Source organism: Festucalex cinctus, chromosome 10 (assembly GCF_051991245.1).
Source record: "Festucalex cinctus isolate MCC-2025b chromosome 10, RoL_Fcin_1.0, whole genome shotgun sequence".
Lineage (NCBI taxonomy): Eukaryota > Metazoa > Chordata > Actinopteri > Syngnathiformes > Syngnathidae > Festucalex > Festucalex cinctus.
The window spans coordinates 13,053,484-13,070,366 of NC_135420.1; the positions used below are offsets into that span (position 1 = coordinate 13,053,484).

Here is a 16,883-nt window from a genome sequence, read left to right on the forward strand (position 1 = left end):
AAAGCCAAGCCCAATATTGTAGGGGATTTCAGAGACATGCCGCCAAGTAGGTGTCCCAATAAGACCAAACACCCCAAGAAAACGATTTCCTCATCCTGTCAGCAGTACTGTACCAGGATCTACTATCTTCTACAAATTTGCAGTCAAGGTTTGCAGGATGATATACCCAATGGCTGTCTGCCCGGACAATTCAGAAACAAACAACATGCAGCCAATCTCTGGTCTCATAGGGCTGCCAGGAGGCCTATCATGACAGAGTGGGGTTTATCAGAGACTATGTCTGGAATTCGGGAAAGGAGATAATGGAACATTGAACACTCGAAAGATCAGTTTGGGCATGTTTGTGCCACAGTGACCAACGCAACCAGTGTTGGCTGACTTGCAAAAATGTTGGTTGAAGAATAGTACGCCATCCTACAGCAGTGTGTGACCAAGCTAACCAGTTTGAGAAGAAGTTGCCGGCTGTTATGGCTGTGTATGGCTCTTCAACAGACGACTGAGGATCCCACGTTACAGTAAATGAATAAATTGTTGACTAGCGATAGACCAATTAGTGCCGCCTATATTTAGCATCTTTATGTATGTTGGTATATAAAAATATGATGGCCAAGAAACACACCAAAAAAAAACACAACAACAACTTCAGGGATCTATAATTTAAAATTTCACATAAAGTTATAAGAGATGCTAATAACACTGGGAACTCTTTGCACATAGTGTTTTTGTTTGAAGTTAAAAGTAAAGAAAATTGACCAGTTCAGACATTTCGAGATTTTGTTTGTTTTCATTTAGCTTTTTAAGACATGCTGATGACCCTGGGGAGTTGAACTTTTTTATGAGAACAAAGATGTCTGTTGTCTAAGATAAATAAATAAATAAATAAATAAATAAATAAATAAATAAATAAATAAGAATCAACACTTTACAAATCGCTGGAGTTGGCCTGAAACCTCGTAAGTCACAATTTAGAAATTTTAATATTTTAGACTATGTATATATCAGTTCCAAATATCAGTTATTGGCCTCCTTGTCTACTAATAATCTGTATCGACCCTGAAAAACAAACAAATAAACAAACATACAAACATACAAACATGATTGGTCTATCAGTATTGTTGAATTGCGAAAAAGTCTTGTTTCTTCAAACTCCAATCCTCCAGTACACCAAACAAGAATAAAAGAGCAAAATAAGCTGTTTGCATTGTCAGAGAAGATTTGGCAATTTTTTGAATTGGCATACCCAGCACTGCTGCTCATCTCACAAATGCATGTTCCTTGCAATACGGTATGTGTCACCATTTAAATTCAAAGGCTTTCCAATGGTAGGCTATACAATTAATTGCAAAGAAGCACTCAACCATGAACAAATTTCCTTACTTTTTATTCTGTGTTTAGATATGCAGTGTAGTCAAACTATCTTCATATTTGATGTACTCTCTTTAGCTTCAGTAGAACGAGAATATATTAGAAAGACGTACAGTGCAATGCGGTTTGGAACGACTCAAACTATAAACAGAATGTAATACCTGGCAGTGTTATTTGACACGTTATTATACGTTAGGTTATACATGAGTACACGCAGCTAATGTTGTCCTTGTTATAAACAATCACAATATTAAATATACTACTTTTTTTGTTTTGGTTTGTTTTTAAATGCATGATACACGTATAAATAAATAAATACATACATACATACATACATACATACATACATACATACATACATACATACATACATACATACATACATACATACATACATAAAACCATTAATTCTGGGTTCCATCCAATAGTTCCCTATTGGCAATTCATGTTGTATGCACGTGAAAAGTTAACGCCTCGAGTAAATTATTGATGACAAGGGTACTTGACTTTCCATAATAATACATCGAGGTCCAGATGTCATGAATAAGGACGCCCCTTCCCCATATAAGGTAAATGGGCGGTCCATTACCGCAATTTGATTGGATGGTCTGTCTGACATGACCGTTTTTAAGGCAGCCTCTCTCGTTGCTCATTGGTCCACAGGCTTGGTACGATTTAACGGCATTATCCTAATCAGCAGTGGATGACAGAAGGCGGGGGGGTCAAGGCAGGCAGAATCCCAACAAGAACCGCGGGGCTCGGCGTAGCGTGGCACTTCGTATCGACACGAACTGACCACCACTGGCTGAGGGGAGGATGCTTGAAAACAAGAGAGAACGCTTGAAAACCTTCCTCCGAAAGATCGACGAGAAGGCCATCGTCAGAATCAAGCACTTCATGAAAGAGAGGTAAGCGGAATGGATGCTAGCTGCCGGTGAGCATCACCCATGTAGGGCGGATGCTAGCCGTTATCATTGCATTGATGCCGGCAAATAAATATTCTTGTTTCATAGTAAGTGTGTTGCCACCACAAGACGGCGAAATGTGTCAATAGAAACGTGTCTGCTGAGTTCTAGATACGAATGATGCTAACGAATTCGCCACCCATTGGTTCTGATGATGCTGAGACATTTACATGTAGGCTCGGAATGGCACATTTCAGATGCAAATATAATCGACATGTTTACGCTAATTTACATAAAGCCATACGTGATTATTTCTGCACTGTACGTGTGTAAGTGTGCACAACTTGCATTCATTAGTCATCATCAGTGCTGGAAATGTACTGATGTGTGACCGTAAACCATGCATGACTCCATCCATTCAGAGGTCTCAAACGTGTGGCCCCAGGGCCATTTGAGGCCCGCAGGAATTCCGCCCCCTGAAGCCCCCTATTTTACATCAAAATGTAATGTTAGTGTGCCCCCTTTGTTTGTTTGTTTGTTAACTTTATTGGAGGGAATCGGCCTTTACTGAGGCTCTTGTCTGTCAGTTACTGTTAAACATCATGTTGTCATCAAACATCAAATGGTATATTTAGCTCTCATGAGTTGGCTCTGAGGTGGTATGTGGCATGAAAAGTGACAGAGTTTGAGCGGAATACAATAATAAATAAAAATAGCAATTCAGATGTCATGGTGCCTTGCAAATAATAATCGTTGAACTTCATTTGTGGGATGTTCTCCAGTCTGTGAAGAAGGTTGCATCAAATTTATTCGGAATGTTGAATAGTTGCCCACAAACCAGCTGGTGACAGCTGAAGTCATGTGTTGCCTCTGTCAAGGCGGTGCTAGTGACAAGATGGCATGTCGGTAGACTACAGTGACTTGCTGAATTTCCATCAAATTTAGTTTGGCTCATTCATAATAACTGTTTGTATGCGTCCATGCAAAAATTACAATTTGTGCTATGCCTCAAACTAGTTAAAACAGTTTTGTTTGTTTTTTTTCCCCCTCACCATCACATAACTGGACATCCAAAAATTACCACAGACGCTGCCTGCCATGTTTTGCTGGCTACTGTACTATTTTCAGCATGTTCATGCAAATATTTTTCAACAGCGTCGTTTTAAAAAATATCCACTTTGAGACAATTTTCTCATGTTTGTGTTTCTAGCCTCCAAAGACACCATTCTGCACCATGAAACAGTAAATTTAGTGTTAATCTTAATGATTTTTCGGCCATCACCATAACTTCCTACCCTCCTTTTTGTTCACATGTGCTCTCACTGGGATGATCTGAAGAATGATCACCTCTGTCTGCATTGCCAGTCCGCATACAGGAAGTGATGTGAGGCACTGTGTGCACAAGGCCACATGACTTTCCCTCAAACACATTCAGTAATTTGTGCACACAGACACACACTGCATTTTACAGTCTGAGGCCTGGCAGGCTGCCACAAAGTGCATTTTATTTTGCCCTAACAAGTAGCTCACTTCCCTGCCCTTCCTGCCGGCTCTGTTTTAGCTCAAACACTTAGGCTGGCTGCAATGCAAGTCCAAGTGCCCATTTCTGGTTTAACGCCAAATCATTTTTTTTTTTTTTTTTTTTTTATTTGCCTTATACTGTACATCAGAAAAAATGTGCATGACAGTGCAGATGCCCAAATTGTGTGCTCACAACTGCTTAAGGGTCAACACTGGATGCCTTTACATTCAGTGTTGATCCCTTCACTTCACTGTAACTCAAAATCATATTTTAGTTGTCTTTAATTTTCTTAGTTCTTTATAACCACTTATTTGTTATAAATGGAAGCTACGTGATCACAGAGTTCAAACCAAAAGTGGGTATCTCATGCTCATTGCTCTACTTTTCTCTTCTGTAGTTTTTATTTTGGTGTTGACATCCTTGAAAAGCTTTATGTAATTTCCCACCCAAGTATTGTACAGTATACCTTAAATGTTGCATTTTAACATTATAGCAACTTAACCAAAGTTCTGTTGAACATAACAAAATGTGCACATTGCGCAGCAGTTTAGAAAAGTAGTCACATTTTAAAATATTGGCCTTAAAAGCTACAGCATATGGGATAATATTTTAGCTTCATTTTGATAGTAGACATGGAAGGTGTCTTATTTCTTAGATGTGGGAATCAGCTGCAATGGTACCTTTTTAATTGACCTTGGAAGTTTGAAGGAAGACCCTAGTGAGGATAAGCGGTTCGGAAAATGGATGGATGAAACAATCGGTTTCTCTCCAGAAAATGGCAGTCTCACACAATGGGAGATGTTGTTGTTGTTGTTGTTGTTGTTGTTCTTTCGTCAGTCTCGGACATGTTCTCTCTCTTTGCATTTGAGCCTCTTTGCTTGTGTTAGTTATTGGATGTCTTCCGGTGTTGTGTAAAAAAGACCTTTAGTCACGTTGCATTAGTCAGTCAAAGTGCAAAAGGTCTCTGTAGTGCAGGTTTGAGACGTAGCATATTAGGATCGACGTTGGTATGGATAGAAGGGAAGTGATAAACCAACAGGGACCTGTCGCTGAGAACTTCTGTGCTGAGGTTGTGGGAAGGTAAGACGAGAAAATTTCCAAGCCATTACCTCTTTTCACCGTGATTCATATTTACGTGAATGTTGATGTGGTGATTAGCAATGTTTTTGAAACAATTAGCTAACTGCTTGTCTTTAATGATTTTAAGAAATAGTTGTTTAAGCTTCTATTCAAATAAAACTTGAGCACACATGCATAGAAAAATCTGTTGCTGTCACACTGTAATCTTGGTATGACAAACCGTCTTCATGTGATGATGTTAGTTGCCTAGAGATTAAATTCATTTGAAGAATGAGTCGAGATTGTGGGAAACTGTGCTCAATCTGGTAAATGGGTCGAAGGTGTGTTTGTTTTTTACGGTTTAGTCTAAACAGAAAAAATTATGTCCCTGGGTGTTGAAGAAAAACTCCCTTTTGGGTGGTTCCAGTTAATAACAGAACAACCCTCCCCTACAAACCCGTGATGATGTGATGATAGCCTTTGAATACAGTCTCTTTTCTATGGAATTGTGGAACAATGTTTTGTTTTTTTACTGGCCAATACATTTTAAACGTTTTTGCAAATGCACTGGACCATGTTTCAATATGTTAAAAAAAACATTTAAATATGTTTAAAATACTAAAAACATTTCTTCCCAAGTTGTCTCCCATAATGCCACGGGGTATTGACTTGTTCATGTGGAGAGAAAAAAAAAAAAAAAAAAGTTTTTTTTTTTTTTTTTTTTTTTTTTTTTTTTTTAAGGATTTTAGCCTACATTATACGAATAGATTTGAAAATTGTGTAAGTACAAATTGTTGATTTGTAATTTTTATGTCTGCAGTTCATGTTTTCTTTTGTTTTTTTCCCTCCCCATAATGCCACGGGGCATGCACATTAGTCAATATCCCGTGGCATTATACAGTATAGGCCTACTGTAGTTTTAAATGTATTTACAAGTGCATGCGTTCAAACGTATTTGGCAGTCAAATATATTTACTTCAAATTGGCATTTCCACACTTCTGTACTGTTGGCCATTTCACTTCAAAATCAAAGGGTAATAGAGCAGACAGAAAAAAAAAAGTTTGTCCGTGGACCAGGTGACTCAGGAAGAAACATTGGAGGGCCTGTTAGCTGCTGAAATATCTGTAGTCGACATGCCTACAAGATAGAACTGGTATTATCTCACCACTCCCAGCTTTTTCTTGCATGCTTAATCCAGCCATGCCTAATGACAGGGTCTGCCTCCAGCTGAGGTTGCATTGCACCTCTTTCTTTTACTGCCTGAACTTTGCTCCAGTTTTCTAAGCACCTTCACCTGGAAGGCACCAAATAGAGTCCTCCGTGTTTGGGACATTTTTTAATTAATTAAGTTGCATGCTGGCACCTTTTCTGGAATTGCCCGAATGGCAGTCAACAAAGCTTTTTGTAATTTGATCATTTAACACCACTCCTAGGTTAGGCCTGACTAGCGAGTTTGAGCAGCATACTTTTGCATCTGCTTTGCTTTTGCTTGTTCACAAGAAGAAAACTATTTTATTGCACAGCATTTGCCTATGGAAGATCTGAAAGTCTTTTCTGTGAGCACAGCACTGCCTCTGTGTACATCTGCATAAGTGCACTTTGTGCTTGTGTTTGTGCTCCGGTATGTGTGCTCTGCTGCTTTCTTTCATGCCTCTTTAGCTTCAGGGGGTGTGGCTTGGTTTGACGTCACGCTCTTACGGAGTGTCACACCACCACAAGCACATACGGTAGTGGCTTCTCCTTTCAGGGCATTCATACAAAACACAGCACCATGAAGACTCTGGGTTTTTTGTTTGTTTGTTTTTTTACTCGAAAGGATTGTAATTAAATTGACTTTTTTTTTCTTCTTCTTCCTTATAGCAACGGCATGAAGCCAGAAATAGTTTAATATAATTAGTGATTTGTTTTTTTTAGAAAAGAAAATGCCAACTGTTAGTAGGTATATGAGTTTCCGTTCATCAAAAAGGTTTAAAGTTTCCAGGTAAGGTGGATGTTGTTGTTTTTTTTACCCCCCTTTCCTGTAGATAAATGTATACCGTCCTGTCTATTGTAATCAGGACTCTTTTATTTATTAGCTATTCAAATTTCTTTGCTGTATTTCCCAGCTGTGTTTACTAAAATAAAGCCAATGGTCGACTTGCTTATGAACATATAAAATGTAAAGACAGATGATGTAGTGCACAATTAAAAAGAAAATGTCTAACTTGTGTATTTGAGTCTCATGAGCTCAAACTGTCTGTCTTCTCACCTGTGGTTCATTTCCAAGTCTGTGAACAACTGAGCTGTCATAATCCACATTTGCACAGCCCATTTCCGTAGATGAAATATTGTAAACATTTTACACTTCACCTTACTCAATAAACAGCCCACTAACTTGATGTTGTAACAGAATGGTGTCTCATGCTGTGAAAGTTTAACAACAGTTGTGAAATAATGATTGAGACCACTAGAGCTTGTTGATCCACATGTTGCATTTATTTGCAGTACAAAGTAATCCTCACAATTTGAATTGAATTCTTATGTGACGCAAGCTATATCAAATTCTTCTTTTCCAATGTCCAGCAACTACCCAGTCGAGAGCAGTGGTGGCGGAGTGCCAACCAAAGTGAAAAGGAGCAGGAGCACTTTAAGCAAAGACGGCGTCAAAAAAGTAGAGGCCAAGAAGACGGTGAGTCTGGAGGCCGCTCAGCTGGAGATCCAGGAGCAACACAAAACCCTCACCAGGCAGTTGGTCGTCAGGTAAGAATTTCGATTAGAGCAACAATATACTTTTTTGTTGTCGAATGGGTTAATTCAATCATACACATGCCGTGCTTGGCTTGATGTGACATAACAATAACTTGAACATGTATCACAAGACTTGAAACTATTAGGCCACGTCATGACACGCACAATTATGCTGCTCAGGCTCACATGATTTTAACGTGTGTAATGCCCTCATTATATAAAAAGTTGTGCACAGACAATCATGTGATCACACACCATTGCACTTGAAGAACCTCATGTCAAATAGTGTACATAGGCCAATCTTTTACAGAAATCACCTTGTGACTACTGAGCCTGAGTTTTGTAATTTTATGTGTACATAACTTGTACAATCACTCAATTGAATGCTGTAATTTGTTCGGAATTGGTCAAAGTTACAGTTTATATACAACTATGTCCTGTATCTTTAGGTCGCAGACTTTCGACATTGACTGCAGAAGCTTCGAAAGGACTCAGGCCAGCGGCACACAAAGCGTAAGTCCACCTTACCTTTTGAAGTGTGTCGTATGTTAGGAGGAGCTGCGCCTCACTCTTGTTGGGAGACGTGTACAAACACAACAGTCACACTCGGAATGCAGCACAAAGCCAGCAAGCTGAGACCTTCAATTCACTTTGTGATCACCGTAAATAAACCAGACAACATTTCTTACACTAACTGCTGCGCTTGTGTTTTTATGTATACTGTAGTCCAATGGTTCTTAACCTTGTTGGAGGTAGTGAACCCCACCAGTTTAGTATATGCATACACTGAACACGGCTGAAAAAATAAAATGCTGTAGATGTAGTTTACTGGTGAACAAAATGAACAGGGAGCGTAGTCTTTTCATCAAATCTGACTCTCTTCAGCTTGAATTCAGAAAGTGTTGTTTTTGTATTCCCCATCTCCATGCAGCTTAACAAATTGTTCCTTTACTTTTGCTCAATACTGTAGCCAGTTTTGCTGAACTAGAATTGCTCATCTTGGCATTGCAAATTGTAAAGTTAGTTGTATAGAGAACTGTTTTCTTAGATGGAACCCAGCAATAAGCAGATGCAACAAAAACAGAGGCCCAAGAATTGAACCCTGTGGAACACCTAAATAAATTCATATTGTCCGACCACCTCACTTTTTTTTTTTCTTTTTCTTTTTTCTTTTTTTTTTTCTTTTTTTTTTTCTTTTTTTTTTTCTTTTTTTTTTTTTGGGGGCTCTTAGTCCAAGTTACAGGATGTGTAGTAAACATTGGTCTCTCTGTTGTAATTTTAGACTGTGAAATAGGTAACTTAATTTTACAACTTGGGCTAATGTTTAAATGTTGCATGGGAAACAAAAATGGGTTACAAAACGGTTAAACCTTTTCTTGTATCTTGTAGAGTTTCATCAAACACAATGCAACATTCCACAAGTTGTTTCCAGACATTCCAGAAAGTGAAGGCTTGAGACATGGTAGGTAAACATGAATTTAAAAAAAAAAAAAAAAAAAAAAAGTTTATGATGACTTATTGAATGACTGAACTCAGTTGATCAAAGTGCTGCCTCTTTTCCCAGCATACATCTGTGCCCTGCAAAAGGAAGTGCCCTACCATGGTCGACTGTACATCACTAACAGCCATGCCTGTTTCTATTCCTCTGTTCTGCTCAAAGACACCAAGGTAGGCAGAGAAGTAGCCTGTTGCAGTATCTAAACTACGGTAGCCCCCGAAATTGTATGACACTGTGGGCTTCTGTTTCTAGTTGTAACAAAATTTTAAACGCATTTTTCCTGTTGATGCCATTCCAGGTAGTGATCCCCGTCTCCAACATTCACATTGTCAAAAAGCAGAACACCGCTTTGCTTGTACCAAACGCCTTGTCGATCCGAACCACAGAGGGAGAAAAGGTTAGTTGTCTCTCCATGCCAACGGAGCTTGTAATCACGTTTTTCAGCCAAGCAAGTATCTGATGTGCTGTCTGTTCTGTTCACTGATGATGTTCAGTTCCTGTTTGTCTCACTACGGAACCGAGAAGCATGTTATCAGCTGCTGCTCTCTGTCTGTCCTCAACTTGAGGTGAGTGGTCCAGTACGCCAGTACTTTCTTAATCAAACTGTAGATAAGTTTTTTCAATGTGCAAAGAACTTGAAAGTCAAAATTATGAAACACTATAAATAAATTATCTATATAATTCATTTGCAAAAGATGTATTTGTTACACTCGCTCTTTATGTAAATTTTATGTTAAAAATTGTCAGACTACCAAATATGTTCATCATCATGTGTTTTTGTTTACAGGACCGCAGTGCCAACAGTAGTCCAGTCATCTCCTCTGCTGAGCAAAGCTTTGACAAGAACAAACTTGTGGTAAGTTTGTTCAACTGTTGTTATTGCTTGCCATTGCTGCTGCTGCGTATGTTGTTAACCATAGATGTTTTTTTTTGGGGGGGGGGGGGGTTCATTCAATCACGTCACATAGGGCTCCAGACAAACTTTATTTTTTATTTTATTTTTTTATTTTTTAATGGGATGGATGAGCGGTAACGGGCTGATACAGACCTTATTTTATTTAAAAAATAGAAAAAAAAAAAAAAAAGAGCATTTCTATATTGGCGCAAGCAGAAGATTTAAACCGTAAAATGACTTGCACAGTAATTGTTCACCCCACTCATATTTTTTCTATATTCAATATAATAATAAATGTGCTCAAGTGTGGCCATTTAGGGGCAGTCTGGAGCCCTGCTTCATTTCTCCACTTCCTAATTTATGCCCAAAATCTGCAGCTGTGTCGCTGAATAAACTCATCATGTTTGTGTCTGTAGAATTCCAGCCAGTCCAGTCTGGATGGCAGCTTTGACCAGTTTGATGGCTCCGAGTCACAGTCTTTACAGGACCAACCTCTGCACAGCACGCACAAAGGTGAGAGGTCAACACTTGGCGTGACTTCTTCCTTTGATATTTGATTCAAAATACATTGAGTACGATAGATTTTTATAGGAGGAAGTCAAGTAATTTTATTTTTTAACAAATATGTTCTATGCACCCCCGCTAGTTTAATTAAACAAGGCATTCTGATTATGCATGTGAGTGAAACAGCAAAATGGCTGCCCCCATTTTTATTTTTTTTTTTAAACTTGACTTTTTTTCCTTTTAGTAGTCCCACTCAGCACTTTGCTTGTAGCGTTCAGCAAGCTACTCTTATTTGTTGAATGAACTGCAAGCGCAGCCAAGGGCGACATTGTTTAGCCTAAGATCAAATTGCTGGGCTTGTGGGAGAACAAGCAATCTGTAACCTGATTAATTTTGGCATGTCAACGTAAACATCGATGTCTCTTTCTGTTTGTCTGCAGAGCCTGAACTACCTAATGGAAAAGGATCCACTTTCAACTGCCTGCATGGGCAGCCGAGTGAGAGCTCATCTTCGGAGGATGATCTGCCCGTTTCAGGTATCAAAAACCAATCCCACAGTAAGCCCGGTTAACTGGCAATTCATTACAAATATTTGAAAAGATCCAGCTTGTACAGTATGTTCTATTTTAAAACGCATAAAATTGCACAGCATTTTATTTTTCTGTTGCCACGGCTTCATGCGTCTGAATGCTGTTGAATAAATGATGCCTGAAAGCCAAATTTAGAAGCGGCCTGCCAACGTTGACATTGACATTAATGCCGTCCTTGCATGTTTGCCTGCTCCCCTCCCCCACCTCCCCTCGGATGCAGGTGGCTGGTGGGTTTGGAATGTGCCGGAGAAGGCCAAGTCTCTGCTGGTTCAGAGAGAGGCCAGCACCCTCAACACACTGCTCTTCATCTACTTGATACTGTAAGTCGCTTCGTCTTCACTCCTTCCATCAACATTGTCCTGCCGTGATAAGTTAAATCGACATCACACCCCCAATGCTAAAACTTTTCATTGTAGGAACTGTTAGTTCAAGGTCAGATATTTGTGTAGTCTTATGTCATAGCATGCAGTTAATCAAAACCTGTTTTCCACACAACACTTCCAAGATGTGATTATGCCCACATAGTGGGGCGTGACTGTTTGTTTGTTTCAACTTGTGTCTGCTCCTCAGGGTGGTGGTGCTGCTGCTGTCGTCGGGCTACATCGGGTTACGTATTGTGGCCCTGGAGGAGCAGCTGACGTCTCTCGGTGCATTGCCGGAGTTCACACTGCAGAGCGGGTAAGTCGCTGTCCAAGCCAAATAAATTGGTCATCTTCATCATCTGTGTCAAGAAGTGCTAGTTTGTACTGTAATGCACAAATCCACTAATGCTGTTATAATCAGTCTAATCAAAAACAGCCAATGAAATTCTCTCAGAATTTGTGAATGTGGTGAGATGTTTTTTTCCCCCTGCGCTTAAAGGCTGAACACAACACAACACAATTAATGACTACGTTAAAAATAGTTCTCAACCTTAATTGAATTTGATGACAAGTGACTGACACGTATGAGGAAATGGAGTGGATGATTTGCTGCCTGGAAGAAGAGTCACCTTCATTCCGACTTCATGCCTTTCAGTCGTTAACATTAACAAAGGAGAGAATGCCGCATGTCCCTTGCTTCATGTAAAGGCTAAATAGTGCACACAGCTTTACTTTTTTTAACTTGTAAAAAGTTATCGTACTTGTGCTGGCCTACACGTTTGGTGTAATACTTCACTCTAAAAATAGATGGGTCCAAAAGAGACTAATCCAACTTTTTTGGGTTATTCATTTAATCCAAAAAATTAGGTCAAATGACTAATCCATAGAACAACACCACACTAAATACACACCAAAACATATAAGAATGACAACACAAGGATGAGAAGACAAGACTTATTCGTTTTTACTCGCAGCAAGGAGAGCAGAGTTGCCAGGTACAAGCTGTCAAAGATGCTCTCTGGCAATTCTCTTGCGTCCTCTCTTTTTATTGGGGATTATTTTCTGTCCGGTTACAAAAAATAGCATTGCACTACTAAGGGGTGGGGAAAGCGCAATAGTGTAACGCTGCATTATCTTAAAATATCATGTCTGTCTGCTTGAATGTAAGCATGTGATTATCCATTAGCAATGAAAGTCCTCGTTAACGCTTCTGCCCCAGATGGTGTGACTTATTTTAAACACAGCCACACTGTCTGGTATAGTTCATCAGAAAAAAGCAGTTCACTTAAAGTTCATATGAGTGTAAAGCATTCTAGCAAATATATAATAACTTAGATACACTTTAAACGTAACAGTAGGTTATTCATTTAACCCGATTCTTTTTAAACCAAAAACTTTGGTTGTTTCTATACAAAACAATCCAAACCATTGGGTTGTTTTTGTGGATTGCTTTGACCCAAATTGGATTGCTCCTTACAAAACAACCCCTAAAATTGGGTTGTTTTATACAAACTGCCCCAAATTTGGATTGTTTTGTGGGTTATTCATTCGACCAAGCAAAAAGTTGGGTCGTCCCTTTTTGATCCTATTCGGTTTATTTTTTACCCATTTGTTTTTACAGTTGACATGCTTGTTTGCTTACTTTTCTCTGTGCCTCACTCACGCCATTTCCTCTTCACCAGGTACCGCCAAGACACATAACACTCGGCGGCAAAAGGAGAGATTGAACGGCTGACTTGTGACTTCCAGCGAAGACTTTTCACATGCTGAGGCCATGCGCCCAGGACGTCATGTGGCTAATCTGTGCAATTTCAGAGACAACTTTTTAACTTGAAGGGCTAAGCTTGCAGTAGTTTAAAAAAAAAAATAAATGCCACCACGTAGTCACACAGAGCCGAGCCAAAACGCAACAACATCCTGCCCGGTTGCAGCGTGTCTTGCTGTGTGGGCCAAAGCCAAGCTTGGGGTGTGTGCGAGCGACTGTTCCACATCTTCTTCCTCAAATTCAGCATGCCGTCTGAACAGGGCTACACCGATCAGCATTAGCCTCGGCACCGCAGACGTGGCGCTGCCACTAGCCAAAGATGTGCACGTCTCTCTGCATGACGTTCACCATCACCATTCTTCCGTCCTTGCGTCTGTCTTCTTGCAAACTTGGGTACCTCTCTTTTTGAATGTCTTCTCTTCCGAACCCGCTGTGGGCTGAAATGATGACGATTGTGATGATGATGATCAGCCCACAATGGTCTCCTCTCGTGCTGTTTTTTTTTTTTTATGTTCCTCTTCTTTGAATTGATTTAACAAGTTTAATGATCAATCCTCAGAGGTTCACCTGCATAATCAATGCATTCATAGTTGATATAGCATTTCATTTCTAGTCAAGATTTTTAAAGTTGCACCACTGATGTATTGCTAATGTTCATGTGTGTCTGCATTAATGACAAGTGACTACTACAAGTTGTCCCAACCATACTTGTTAAGGTCCAAATTTCAACAACAACAAAAAAATAGTTCCACAAAATTTCAAACTAGCAAATTAGTATTATGCATGGCAATACATCTGTTATTTCTATGTGCTGTTTTTAAAATCAGTCTTTGTGCGGAAGAAAATGTGTTGAGAAGAAAGGAAAAAAAAACGAAGATGGGAGTGAAAGGAGCGAGTGCACTTTACCAAATGTGTTGTGCCTGTCACAATCCAAGACGCCGTGTTTGGATTGAGTAGAAATAGCAAAAAGTTGTTGTTTTGGGTGTTGGTCTGATGGTGCTAAGACCATTTTGTGTGTTTGTTTGTTTCAAAGTGTATTCACTCAGGGCCTGTGGGCACGACCCTCCAGGTAGATATTCCTTTGTCATTTCAAAGTCTAGTGCTTGTCATTGGGCTGGCTCTACGTCTTGGCTTGGGTGCGTCTCTACTGTCCCTTTGAGAGAGATCGCCACTTGACTTTATTCATTTGATTGCTTGACTTGATTATTTCTCTGTAAGAGCCTTTCCCACCTGCCTGATGATGCATACATCCACACTACAGAGCTCTCACACTCTGTTGCAGAAGTGCTCATTTCCCAAGATGTAGCAGAGTTGAAACGGCATCACGAGTTAAGTTTGCTGCATTAGACACGCGCAGTACTGTCAGTCTCCCACCAGGGGGTAGCACACGCACACAACCACTGTCCTCAAGTGTACCCAATGCAAAAATCCTAACGAGGGCAGCGTTTGTGTGATTTTTGCACTATTCAAAGTGTAAATTTTGTAACAATTGTTAAAATCCTGAATTATACTATGGCCCTATATATATATATATATATTTATTTGCATTCTGTGTAATTCAAAGTAATCTCTGTGAGATGACTTTGCTATTGTTGAAAATAAATCAAATGTTGCGAACTGTTGCCCTTGAGTGTTTTTTTTTTTTTTCATTTGCAAGCCACCAACAGTGTTGTAAATTGTAAAAGGAAGAGCCCCACCAGATGTCTACAGTTCAGTTGGCAGAAGAGATGCAGGGATAATTACTACTTATTCATCAGCAAACAAATGCAGGAGACTTACATTAATAAGATTAGTCACCATATAAATGTTTCCCATTGAGAAAATTCATGTTCCTGTAAAGCTCAAGCCTGTCATGGTCTTATTGATCTGTTTTCCAAAACAGGCAGAATTAAAAAGAAGAAAAGAGCAATGACAATTCAAAACATCTGGGCATTTCTTATAGTTTCACAATGCAACCTTTCTTGTCATTGTATTGCTTTTACCTGTCACCACCATACAAAGGCATATTGTATGCATACATATTTGTATCACATTTTCAAATTAAAATAATCCCAGGTTGTTTCAATTCCGACAACGTGTTCGAGACAAATGAAAATACAAGACATATGTTCACGTGACATAACGTCATTTGGAATAATTTAGTTTACAAAACTACCCTTGTGAGGAATAAGCTGTCAAGGAAATGGATGGATGGATAAAGAACAACGAAGAATCTGTCGGAATCAACCATCTTTGTTTATATTTCACCTCAAACTCTGAGAGTGGAACGTTGTTACACTTTGGATAAATCTGACTTCAAAAACTCCTAAAAAAACAAAACAAAACAAAAAAACTTCCCTATTTTGTAAAGTAAGTAAAATAACACGATTTGAAGTAGGCGGGACTGCAAAATGCAGCCTTCCCTTTTCAAGACTTAAAATTAATGAAGTGTTGGCAGACCAGGGCCCTGTTTTATCAAGAGCTAAAATCGATTAGAATTCACAATTTGTTTTTATGTCCATTCACTCTCTACAGACTTATAATTTAAATCAATGTTAAGACCAATATTTACTCTTGAAAAAAACAGGGCCCATAATGTGGAAATTATTGTGGATTTTGTGTTGGTCATTGATAATAAATTAAAGAAAAAATAACATTTGCCTGTCACTTACACTGAAATCACGGTTAAATTTAAATTTAGGACCATATATTCCTTGTGACAAATTATAGAGGAACCTGTTTTTAACACATTCATGAGTAGGCTACCATGAAAATGGCATCAGTTATCTTGCTTAATATCAAGAGCCAATGGCAGGAGATAAATATAAAATATAAAAGAAATGGTACACCTGTAGTTTGTGAAACAAAAGCGTGCAAAACGATAGGCATGTTCATGGGTTACACGCTTGAGCTCACGTCCCCTCCTGTGGCCGAAGGGAACAACATGGCGTCCGTGTTTTCAGTGGGCCAAACTCTCTCTGCTTAAGAAAGGCGTAAGCGCTCCCTCTGGTGGATAATCCCCGTGTTTTACAGGGCTCCTCGTTTTACGACGACCTGCTGTTCAATGATTTTAACGAACGGCGATCTCTTTGCATGAATAGATTATTATCCATTTTCTTGACCGCTTATTCCTCACAAGGGTCGCGGGGGCTGCTGGCACCTATCTCAGCTGGCTCTGGGCAGTAGGCAGGGGACACCCTGGACTGGTTGCCAACCAATCGCAGGGCACACAGAGACGAACAACCATCCACACTCACACGCACACCTAGGGACAATTCGGAGCGCCCAATTAACCTGCCATGCATGTCTTTGGAATGTGGGAGGAGACCGGAGTACCCGGAGAAGACCCACGCGGGCACGGGGAGAACACGCAAACTCCACCCAGGAAGGTCCGAGCCTGGACTCGAACCGGAGACCTCAGAACTGGGAAGCGGACGTGCTAACCACTCGACTACCGTGCCGCATTGGATTATTATTAACATGTTAATATTGTTGTGTGTAGTGGTGTATTTCCTACAAGTGTACCAGAAGCATTAAGGGTGTAGCCCATTGTACAGGTACACATTGGCAAAAGCTTCAAAAACCTTAGACACCAGTTAAGACCCACAATATGTATAACATATCTTGTGTATACAGGAAACTAGTAATTTGATTTTAAACGTGATTCTGTAATGCAGACTCGTGTTCAACTTACACCATTTTCTTCCACTT

At 39.6% G+C, this 16,883-nt stretch overlaps 1 protein-coding gene across 2 annotated transcripts; it reads left to right on the plus strand.

Annotated features, from left to right (window-relative positions):
- Nucleotides 1–2,033: 2,033 nt before the first annotated feature.
- Nucleotides 2,034–14,810, plus strand: LOC144027291 (GRAM domain-containing protein 2B). 2 transcript variants are annotated; one of them, XM_077534691.1, is made up of 13 exons: nt 2,034–2,273; nt 7,415–7,591; nt 8,029–8,092; nt 8,969–9,041; nt 9,144–9,247; nt 9,376–9,474; nt 9,572–9,643; nt 9,865–9,933; nt 10,389–10,485; nt 10,917–11,012; nt 11,287–11,386; nt 11,637–11,744; nt 13,111–14,810. In XM_077534691.1, the coding sequence occupies exons 1-13, from the start codon at nt 2,182–2,184 to the stop codon at nt 13,127–13,129; spliced, it is 1,170 nt and encodes a 389-aa protein (XP_077390817.1). In that variant the 5' UTR covers nt 2,034–2,181; the 3' UTR covers nt 13,130–14,810. The 2 variants fall into 2 exon arrangements, with proteins under 2 accessions (XP_077390817.1, XP_077390818.1); XM_077534692.1 differs by lacking the exon at nt 2,034–2,273 and adding an exon at nt 6,397–6,833.
- The last annotated feature ends 2,073 nt before the right edge of the window (nt 14,811–16,883 follow it).

Coding starts and splice junctions, on each gene's coding strand:
- LOC144027291 (XM_077534691.1), top strand. CDS start 2,182: ATGCTTGAAAACAAGAGAGAACGCTTGAAAACCTTCCTCCGAAAGATC. Junction 9,248..9,375: donor TTCTGCTCAAAGACACCAAG/GTAGGCAGAGAA, acceptor ATGCCATTCCAG/GTAGTGATCCCCGTCTCCAA. Junction 9,644..9,864: donor CTGTCTGTCCTCAACTTGAG/GTGAGTGGTCCA, acceptor TTTTGTTTACAG/GACCGCAGTGCCAACAGTAG.